This window comes from Solanum dulcamara, chromosome 4, assembly GCF_947179165.1.
Source record: "Solanum dulcamara chromosome 4, daSolDulc1.2, whole genome shotgun sequence".
NCBI lineage: Eukaryota > Viridiplantae > Streptophyta > Magnoliopsida > Solanales > Solanaceae > Solanum > Solanum dulcamara.
In genome coordinates, this window is record NC_077240.1 from 6,350,744 (window position 1) to 6,363,241 (window position 12,498).

General features: G+C 27.8%; 1 protein-coding gene across 1 annotated transcript; it reads left to right on the plus strand.

Moving 5' to 3' along the window:
- Positions 1 to 6,199: 6,199 nt before the first annotated feature.
- On the plus strand, positions 6,200 to 7,135 carry LOC129884586 (vacuolar iron transporter homolog 1-like). Its single transcript, XM_055958874.1, has one exon. It carries the CDS (start codon positions 6,257 to 6,259, stop codon positions 6,902 to 6,904), a length of 648 nt encoding a protein of 215 aa, XP_055814849.1. The 5' UTR covers positions 6,200 to 6,256; the 3' UTR covers positions 6,905 to 7,135.
- The last annotated feature ends 5,363 nt before the right edge of the window (positions 7,136 to 12,498 follow it).

The window sequence follows — 12,498 nt, forward strand, 5'->3', positions numbered from 1 at the left end:
ACACACAAAGAAAGAGGAATTATATTTTCATAATTAAGATAAATTATATTTAATTTTGTACTATAATCATACTGACAATTTTGTTCAATTATCATCTTAGATTGTGAACATAAATTTTATATTTATAAGAATCGATAATTTAATCTTTCATGTATAAACTAATCTTTATATAATAGACTATCTATTATATAAGTAAATAAATGAACACATAGACGAATATATGATCTACTCAAATCTTTTATTAAATTAAATAAAAAAAAATTATCTTAAAAATAATATGTCTAAATACATGATTAATAATATATATCCTAATAATTTGAAAATGATGGTTTTAAGTTATTAAAGAAATTGAGATCTAAAATTAATCAAAAGATTTATTCAACATAAGTAAACTATGCAATGGTCTAATTAAAGTTGGGGAAGAACTATAAAAAAATTACGAAAAAGGTCTAAATTTTTTTCCAAACAAATTCATTAAGATTAGGGGTGTCAAATTTAATAATAATATATCTAGTGAAATCTCATAAAATGGAGTTGATTAGGAGTGTTAAATATAAGAAAAAATTAAGTCAATGCCCTATAAAAATAAAATAATTACAAATAAATATTCATTTACAATTCATATCCCAAAGCAGGGGTGTACATGGATTGGGTTGGTTCGGATTTTTTACAAATCAAACCAAACTATTTGTGTCGGGTTATTAAATCTATAAACCAAATCAAACCAATAAAAGTCAGGTTTTTCGATATCAATTTTTTCCGGGTTTTTCGGGTTTCTTGGATTTTTCATAGTATCTAATAAAAAGCACAAAGCAGTGCTTCTTAAAAAGAATTCTAGTACAAAATATCAACATATAAGATGGAGACAGAACACTATTTGAAGTTTTAACTTTATAATATAACTTTATAAGATGAGTTTTTTTGTATATTATTTAGATGAGCTTCTCAAGTGCAAATCTAAATGTAAGAAAGAAAACAAAAATTATGAAAAAAATTTAAAAAATATTTATAAATTACATTTTAATAAATTTTTTTATGTATAACATAATTTAAAAGAGTATATCTATAATCGGGTCGGTTTGGGTTCGGTTTGACTTTTTTTAGTTAAAACCAAACCAATCCTATAATGGTCGGATTTTTTTTTCAAACACCAAATCAAGTCAAACCAAACCACTAGTCGAATTTTTTTTCCAGTTTGGTTAGGTTTGTCGGTTTGGTGCGGTTTATCGGTTTGCCCTGTACAGCCCTACCCCAAAGCATGAGATTCGCGAGCAAGATACCGTAGCAGTATCAATATACTGATATGGTATCATTGAGACTGCTTCGGTCATTAATGATACCACCACAGTATATCTATATACTGTCATGGTATCATTGATGTCTACTTCAATTTTTTAGCTATATCTCTATGAAACCATCATATACAATCATTAAGTATCGTTTCATATAATCATTAAGTATCGTTTCATACAAATGTTGAATGATACCATCATAGTATATATATACTGTAATGGTATCATAAAAGTTTTCTTAAGTCATTCGATATTATATGAATGATACTACTAAAGTATATTCGTATATTATAATGACATTGAAAATCCTTAATGAAACACTTTTTAAATTCCTCAATGATACCATAATAATATCTTGATACATTCTCGGTATCATATAGGATTGAGCTCTTTTTTAAAAAATAAAAATAAAATAATTAAGAGAAAATTATTAAAATCACAATCTTATTTATTAAACTAATTAGTAAATATATATTTTTGTGATACTCCGTCTGTATGTTGATACCATATTGGTACATATACGACTAAACTTAATCCTCCATGATACTCCATTGATATATGATACCATATCGGTATCATGTAGGGTGGATGCTGACATCAATATAATGTCAGTGCGCGAATTTAAAAATAATTAAAGAGGGTACAGGGATAATTAGTTTGGCCGAAGGGATATATAAAAAAAATTATTTAGGAAAGAGGAATGAAGTGTCAATTATGATCCAAAAATTGATGGTCCAAAATTTTATGGGTCGAGCATACTAATATAATTTCATATTTAACTGATTTTTAATCCGCCCAACACAACCCATTTTAAAGTGATCTCCATTTTAGACCATTAATAGCTTAATTTTAACTCATCTTTATGTATAAAAGTATTTGTATTTGTCACATTGCTTTATTCAAAATGATAATGTACAAAATTGTGTAAGATAATTATTTACAAACTCATTTACTAAAAGCAAAAAAATATTCTTTTTAATTAGCATTCAAAAACCCATCAAAACATTGGATGTTGGGAGTTGGGCAGAGCATCATAATATTAAATTTACCTAAGAAAATTTGCGAATAGTTGAACAAAATAGATGTAAGTATTATTAAATATACACTTGCTTTGTTAGTTTGTACTAATTGATTATTCAGTTGATTTCAATAATCGGTAGGATGAGAGCTGTTTAACAATACAAATTGCTATTTAATTAAATGTGCCAATGCAAATGTGTAGTAATCAACAAATTTAGTATTTAATTAAGACGATCTTCATCATACAACTTAGATTGTTATTTCTCAATCTAAATAATCCTATATGCAAGCTTGGGACACATGCTAAATCGATAAATTATTGTGTCATAGTAAACTATGGCAAAAAAAAGAGTCTGATATATTCTCTAATTAAGTTGACGATTGAAATATAAGGGTTTATTTCCCCTATGTCATTAAAATTTATTTATGTATCATTAATAAAGTTATAAAATTATTTTTCGTTTAACTATTAACAGAATATTAGCATCATCAAGTGTCATGTTTAATGCTGACTAAGACATCAACTAATTTGAATTAATTAAAAGGGGGAGTGTGTCATCCACACGAAAAACAACTCTTACTTTAGTTGATGGTGACAAAGACGGTCATTATGTATTTTAAATTAAGGAAAAACAATGGGAACAACGAAAATTCCCATTACAAGCAAAAGTATATTTTTGTATAATGGAAAAAATATGTTCTCATTTAGATATAACTTTTGAAAAGAAATTGAAACACTTCAACAAAAAAAGAACTCACGGAAAAAGAGCATAAGTATATCGGATAAAAGGGAATAAATAAATAAATATAAGAGATATGTCACAAGATAAAGAAGAATTGTTGTACTAGATTGTACATTTTCTTTTTCTTGAAGGAAAGGATTTGGCTATAAAAGAAGAATATTATAAATTTATAAAAAAGTTGAATGGCGGAAAAATTATGTCCGGTATCCAACATGTGTTCCTGCCCCGGATGGTGCCTATATAAGCATGTACTCGTCAGGCGTGAAGATGAAGTATATTCGAGGTTGAAAATGATATAATATTTGTGGAACTTATTTTATCCGTTTGTTTTCACAAAGCTCTATTAGACATAAGTTGATTTTCTCATATTATGTAACGCACTATTTGGCAGTATATTCTAATCAGTGGGAAGCAAAATATACTATGGTCATCATTTAGACATTCAAGTCTAATTTGGTCCAATATAAAATAACACAAGTTGTAAAGTTCTGAGTGTTCAAGAAAGAGACTGAAAATAATGATAGACTAAATTAAAATCTTTATGAAGTCTTTTAGATGCACGTATATAACCCGTAGTGGAGCATTATCACATTTTATTCTCAATAATATCTAATAATAACAATAATAATAGTAAGTTAACTGTAACCACAATAAGTTAGCCAAACAAATTAGTATATATATCGTACATATATATAGTCTCATCTTATGACATGATACAGATTACACATAGGATAATTGCTTCATGCATATACAAATTAATTAATTAATTAATTAACTTGATAATAAAATAGATATATATATATATATATTAATATACTCCTATAGTTAGAATCAACATTATTTAATTTTGGGTACAAACTTTTCAGGTGATTCGTGTAGCACATATTCGTTAATGCTTTCATGTCCACATGTTTAATCATCCTAGCTATCCTCTCCCCAAAAATAAACCAAAATCGAATAAACTTATAACTATTCTATACTTTTTTCATTTATAAAGAATTGATGATAGAAAAGGATAAATATCATTTCTCCGTTAAGTAACAGAACGAAATATATACAATTATCAAACAATACATATTATAGAAATTATGTATGGCTTATTATATTACTAACAAGTGGTAATAAATGATCATTTCACTTCGAAAACAACTACCTACAGTGAAGATGTTTATAAACTACTTGCATAAAAATACACAAGTCAATATAAGACAATAGCATTTTGAAAAGATAAAATGCAATAGAGTACCCGATATAATATATATTAAAATCCGATAGAGTTTGTTTGCAAAGTATAAGATAAAATAAAACATATTTTGGTGGTGGGACTGGAATATCTATTGCTTTATGTGGATTGCGGTCCATTTTATGTGTCACATTTTTTTTAAAAATTCATAAAAAAATATAAATTAAAATCACTTAATATTACTACAATAAAGATAAAATTAAAAAAATAAAAATTATCTCTTGAATTTCTAAAATAACTAATATTTTTAATAATCGTGGCAGGTAAAAGCCACGGGAGGGAGTATGAGCTAAATGGTGTGTTCATGCGTCGTTGTCTAATTTTGGAATAAAGACTGAAATGTTCCAAAGCGATGCATACTCCCTCCGTTCCTTTTGACGAGTCTCTACGTTTTAATGGTGGAGTCAGAATATTTTAATAATAAAATTTAAAATATAAAAACAAAATAGATAAAGCAGTTAAGGAGATTTGATATTTATTTTTATATACATAAAAATAATTTTAACACTCTATATAGTGTAGTTTTTTGTTGAAGGAAATTCGGATGAATCCCCGTCCCTACACTAATTGGCTCCGCCCCTCCCTTGTAGACTTGGAACTCTCCTTAAAGAACTTTTTATTAAGAATTTCTTTTTCAGTTATTGCTGATCACATAGCACCAGAAAAAGAAGAAGAAAAAAAAAGAATATTGTTTTACCCCTTTACACAACATTTGGCATAGTATATGATAAGTACATTCAAAATGGAAATTTTCATGTGATCAAACAATAAAATACGTACTAATAAACAGAACGTACAGAATAGAAAAAGGAACGGGGAACCATAAACTAACAATTCTCATACGTATTAAACTTTCTTATATATTTGTGCCCGAGTAGGTTCACCAAAGGTTAAAATATTTTCTATCAAATCAAATAAGAGTGAAGAAATGTCAATCATCATACCACAATACTCGATGATTGCTTATATTATTTTCATTTGATTGTTAAGAAAGTACAAAACAGAAGGTAAAAGGATCCTTCAGAAGAATTCTCAAATCAAACTTTGCTATGTTCCTTAATCACATTCCTTACACACATGCATTAATGCATACAGTAGTATATATAGGATTACACTTATATTCTGATAACCTGTAACATCCAACTCATGGACAACCAACAACCCATATGATTTTTTCGAATTTCAGTCCAACACTATAGCGTTAAACATCGAAATTAGATACCAAATAGAATCACGAAACCATAGCACTCCCTCCGTTAAAATTTATGTGATACTTTTCTCTTACCAAATATTGATGATTTGATTGATTTTTTTTAAAGTTAAATTGAATTAGATCAATAATATTTTTAAGATTAAAATTTAATTTCAAAAACTATACAAAAAATATTATAACACTAACTCCCTCCGTCTCTAAAAATAGTTGTCTCAAATTAATTGTCATTTTAGAAGTTCAAGACAAAAATAATTACTCATGTTTCCCATATTATAGAGGTAATCGTTCTAAAAGACTACAAACACCTTATAAATAGAGTAAATACTTATTGAAAATAGGTTATATTGATCTTAAGACATAAGTGAGAGTAGACTAATAAAATAAAAAAATTAAAATTAATATTAATTTATTTTTTAAAGAGTATGAAAGAAAGAAGACAAATAATTTGAGATTAAGGGAGTAAGTTGCAATTTCTATATGATTATAAAAAAGCACTAATATTTTAAAATATTTATCACAAATATCTATCAAAGTTCACGAATTTCGATAACCAGCAAATGTAATAGAGGAGTAACAATTATAATGTGAATGCATCAGATTCCTTCATTACTTAAACACTCCACCGGTAAAAGCCTCTTTATGTCTCCAAAACTTTATTTTGTGTTATAAATATCACCACATAGGCGTGTGCCCTCCACACTTCTCCATATCTTTATTTACAATTTTCCACTACTTACTTTCTTCAATGGCATCCATAACAAATATCCAAGAAATATCCAAAAATGACATAGAAAAACAATCCAACATGGAAATAGAACAAAATCTTGAGGTTGAAATAGTTGATTACTCAAAAAGAGCACAATGGCTTAGGGCAGCAGTATTAGGTGCAAACGATGGATTACTCTCAACATCATCTTTAATGATGGGAATAGGAGCAATTCATCAAGATTCAAAGTCCATGATCCTCACCGGAATGGCGGGGCTCGTGGCAGGAGCATGTAGCATGGCCATAGGTGAATTTGTGTCTGTTTATTCGCAATATGACATAGAAATGTCACAAATTAAAAGAGAAAACGAGATAGAATCATTAGAAGAAAAGAAGAAGAAGTTACCTAGTCCGTTACAAGCAGCGGGTGCATCTGCTTTAGCATTTGCTATAGGTGCAACTGTGCCTTTATTAGGTGCTGTTTTTGTGAAGGATTATTATGTGAGGTTAGGGGTTGTGGTGGGTGCAGTTAGCTTAGCACTTTTAGGGTTTGGAGGGTTAAGTGCATACTTAGGGAAAGCACCATTGGTTAAGTCTTCATTAAGAGTGTTGATTGGTGGATGGTTGGCTATGGGAATTACTTTTGGATTGACTAAATTAGTTGGTGTTACTGGACTCTATGGTTAATTAAATTAAAATATATATATGAGACTTTCATATATAAATTACTTTTACATTGAAATAAATTAAAGGCCATGTCCCAGTACGTGCCTTGTTATAATGATTACATGTATCTTTGAGTGGGGATTTTTAGTTAATTTGATAATGTAATGAAAGAATCCGTTTGTTGTGCTTTTTTTTCCCCATAGTGCTAGTGTTGCAATCTGTCTTTAGATTCTGCCAATCCCTTCCTTTTATTTACTTTTTTTTATAAAGTAAAAAAAATAAAAATAGTGTCAATCGGGACAATTTGACTTGACTTTTTGTCACTATTGAAATTTGAAGGTATAGTACGATTTTACTCACTTTATTATAATTTCTAAATTACTTCAACTGACCAATTCCCTTCCTTTTTATTACCAATTTAGGACGATTTCAACAATTTTTATTTTATTTTTGGTTTTAATTATTGTGTCAAAAATAGCGAAAAGACTCTCTCGTTTTTTTTTCCTCTTCCATAAAAAGAGAAACAAAAAATTCAAATGGTCTAAGATCCAAGAAAGGAAAAGACAATATTAGTAATAAAAAAAATTGTCAGCATGAATTTAGACTCTCTTTTTTTTCTGGATAAAATTTGATGAGTCCACGGTGAACTCATATGTTACATGCTAGATCTGCCTTTACTGCACACGAGGTCGTTTGGGATCAATAATAGAGCAAAAAATTTGCATGCAGTTAATTTGGTTCTTGTATGGGGAAAATTTATGCTTGGCAAACGGACGAATCAATCAAACTACGACATGTGCATGGTTAAAACTGAATCAGAGAGCCGCTCATCATTCTTACTTCAACTCGATTAGGAAAATCTTAGGGGTCGTCGCCTCAACATGACTTGGACCGGTGTTACCTCGATCAAACAAACCTAATTATTTTTTGGGACTTATTTTAAGCACAAAATGACTTTAAATTAACAGTCAAATACTCAAAAAAAATTAAAAACAGCTTAGAAGTAATTTATAAATCAATTCAAATGGGATCTTAATTGGGTGTAAGATTGACGTTTTGATATATAAAAGAGCCCTCTCAAAAGAAGAGTAGGCATGGACAACTTTCTCTAAAAATATTACTAGTTTAATTTTTTTAGGGTTAATTTATGAAAAATACTGACTTTTGACCTTCTCCAAATCTCTTCTATTTTTCTTTTCCTTTGACCAATTTACATTCTTGTATTTCATTCCTAATTTGTTGGTTTAGCCAGAAGAAGATGAGTTTAATCGACCTTAACACGTTTTTTCCACTAAACAGTTCTCATCTTTATTAAAACTGCGTTTATTGTAATGAAGATTCTCTATAACAATTTTATGCATTAATTTCACAGTTAAATAGGTTTCTTGTAAACGTAGTATTGAAAAAAGATATTTTCTGGCATAGACTATCATGTTTTGACATTAGGCATTTCACATATTTGCATATTTGGATCATCACTAAGGTGTTTTTGCCTATTATATTGAAGTGAATTGAACAGAAAAATCTTGATTTATTGTTATTGGCTAGACAATGAAGGAAAGAAAAGAATGGTTACGTCACTCAAACAAATTGCTAAAAGAGGGGGAAGCAATAGAAAACCAATAATTTGCTACTTAAAAGCTAAAATGGTTAATTAGGTATGTCTCAAACAAATTACTCCGTAAAATAATATTAAAAGACATCAGAGTGATAATATTGCAGTTTGAGTGCATGTCAAAATCAACGTCTAAATATTATTTTATTGGACTAGATATTTCTTCAAAATGAAGAAATATATAAAAAGGCGTTGAGTCACGATGGATGTTATCCGACACTACTTCGTCAAAATTTTAATATATATAATCTAGGAAAAAAATAGAATGTGTTTATATATTACAAAATGGCACCACTTTAGCACAAAGTGCTCCATCATTTGTTGGCTAAGCGCCGTTCTATATGGTAGAACGTACATCCTAAAAGAGGTAGAAAGATTATTTTGAATGAACCCTCATTCTTTAAATCTAATTACAAACCAATCAAATAAAGATTCCCTTTTCATACGCCTTGGATATTAAAGTACTTAGAGGCAAGTTTGAACTATATTAGTCAAGCTAAATCTAAAATCCTAACGTTCAGAAAATTATTTATTCTTTTCTCTAATTTAAATTGTTCATTTTTTCCTCTTTACGTAAATGCGCTATTTGTTAAGAATATGGGTAAAATCTGCGTACACTATTTTTTGTTCCAGATCTTACTTGAATGGAAATGTACTTTTGGAGAGGATTGGATGATTAGACACGCAACATGAAAGCATTAATGTAAAGAAATTAACAACTGAAAATATATCATCTCTAAAGATGATTTTAATTAATATTGAATACATTATATCAAATTGATACTGGATATATACATTGAATGAAATTGATATTGAATACATATACATTAAAATCTTGATGCAAACAAATACATGAAATTATAAAATACATATACGTTGTGAAAACACATATATAATGAAGTCACTGTGAATTACAAATATCGTGATTTTGATTTTTTAAAGTCATATAAGTCATAAAAAAAAATTAAAAACTTTAATTTTTGAATTTATTATTTAATAGTAATAAAATAAAATAAATCAAGTTTAAATCTTGAAAAAAGTAACATAAATAAAAATTTCTTCACTATGAAACAACAAATCGGATTCATATTAATTGAAAATCTGCATAACTAGTATACACAAGATCTTCATAAATCGTTATAGATGTGATTTCTCCTTGTTTAATATGTTTCACTCTCACAAGATCTTAAACAATTGAAAATACAACGCTTTTAATGCACATGTGTATGAAATACCCTAATCAAGCAAATAAGATAAATGTATTCAGAATTAACCTCAAACAACTTATGTAATTATTGAAATTAGTTTCATTATTCGAGTAATTAGCACCAAAAGAATAAAGTGATGATGAGAAACTTTATAATAATTGACGATAAGTTTTGATGATATGATGGATGTTAATTCCAACTAGTTGAGACTTGAGACTGATATATGGCCTACTTGTGATTTTGGTAAAGTGTTTTTTTTTAAGGTTTCAAATGAATAGGTTGAACAAAATTTAGGTGGGTCAAATGAATTGAGTTAATATGTGATTAAATTATTGACCCGTTTATAAGTTATTTAAATTGAAATGAATTGAACTAAAATGGACTAAAAAGCAGGTCATGACTCAATTCGGCCTATTTTTTATAAATTTTTAATTTCTTTATTTGTTTTGTTATCTATTTTCAGTACATAATAAAAGTAATTTTTTTTACTATGATTATTAATAACATGTCAAATACAAAAATGACTTTGAAAATATTTTGACAAGCCCATTAAAATGAATTTGACTAAACTAATATACAGGCGAGTGGTCAATTATCAAATCCAAACTTGGATTGGTCATACTTTTATGGGGTAATTTTGTAACCTTCTCCCAATATTTGTAAAAATTACATAAATGTCATAGTGTTAATATATAATTACATTCTATCCTATTTTTTTTCAACTACAAAAGTCCCTTAAATTTATAGGATTTCGATTACATCAGGATACCTGCGGATAAATAACTCACGGATTGTGAATGATACATTACTTAATGATAGGGATGTATTCGAGAGGGGAGGGATTATTCGAGAGAGGATAATGATGTATTCAAAAAGGAATTTTTGTAATTTTTTTTAATGGTAGGAAATTGTAGAAATTATAATAGAATAAGATGTGTATTTAGGTTATTTTTTCATATATATATATATATATATATATATATATTTGAAGTAAGGAAAGCTTGATAATGGTAACATTGACTTGGGCTAGAAGTTCAACAGTATGAATCTAAATTTTGATAGACTTGGCTTGGACAATTAAAATAGGGAAAAATTATCAAATTACACACCTTATATTTCTATATTTTTAATTATTTCCTACCATTTGTAAAAATTTTAAAAATCCCTCTTCTGATACATAGGAATGATGCTGATACATCGTGATTTGATACATTAAGTCATTTTCATGATACATCTCTAGTTGATACAAACCAAACACAAAATGTATCAGTAAAACATAAGTTTTACTACTATTTTTATTATGTTCATGATATATTAAGTGTTATAAGCTGATTCATAAGTTTTATTGATATTACAATGTTTGGTTTGTATCAACTAGCGATGTATCATGAAAATGACTTATGTACCAAATCGCGATGTATCAGCGTCATTCGTATATATTAGAAATCTGGAAAAAAAATGGAATTCGGATAATTATCAAAAAAATTGGAAAAAATTATAATTGAACTTTTTTATTATGAAATTTAAGTAAAATACCCTTAAAATAGCCCTCATGCAACCCTTTTTTTTCTTTTGAGTTTTTTTATATCTACATAGTATTTGCATCATTTTGGGGTGTTATCAATCATGGTATAGATATGTTAATGTAAAAGTATTAGGCACATACTTCTAGGAGAGACCAAGGTAGGTAGTGGGCGTCTTGATATAAATTGATTAGTATTTACTAAATAATAATATTTGAAGTTAAAGCAAGAGAAAAGTATTTATAAATTAATATTATTCTTCTATTTAGATCTGAGACCGGAATGGTTTAGTTGGTTTAATTTGAGGGAAGTTCTGGTGTTGTTGATTAAAGGGAAGCAGCAGTGAATAGTGATATACAATTTTTTGGTAGTTGGTATTATCGCGATTCCTGATTAGAAAAAACGTAAAATTATTAGAGTAGTGAAATTCTGAAACTCAGAATTTGTGTAAAGTGACAATTTAATGTTGCTATACTTGAGTCAAAGTTTTTTGAAAAAAATCTTTCTATCAACCTCAAGTAGTCGTAAGATCTACGTAAAATATATCTTCTCCATAACCGACTTATGGGATTACATTGGGTATGTTATTGTTGTTGTATATTAATTTTTTCATATATATAGGTCAATCAATCAAACTACGCAATAATATCCTCTTTTGATATTAGTTTTAGTGTAATACTTTGTGTTTCATATTTTAGAATTTGATGGAATTTTTAAAATATTTATGATTAAATCTTTTTTCACTGTATTCATCAAATCTAATAAACATAAATTGTTAAAAAATTGTCGAAGAATAAAAATATTAACTTTTGACTAAAAAATCAAAATTATTTAGTGCATATTTAAGAAACTATTTTGAACCAATCCTCAAAATGAAACAAAATTGTTCAGTGCACTTAGTAAATCGCATTTACCAAATGCATTTTATGTGTAAACTTCTCGGGTGAAATTTCCAAAGTTGAATGGCATTTATTTCCTACTAATATATTGTCCCCTTTTTTTGAATGATATTTTTTCTTTATCCCCACTTTTCTCTTCCTTGATTTATTAGTCCTTAGTTTCAACTTCTTCTTAAAAATATATATATACACCGTAATTAGTACTACTTTAATATACAAAGAAACACTATGTCATATTCTATAATTATATATTATATGTAATATATAATATATAAGGGAATGTCCTAGAACATTTCTTTTTAAAATTTCCAAAATGTATGATCATAACTTGTACAATATATTGTTGGCTTATAATTAAAATTTGATTGTA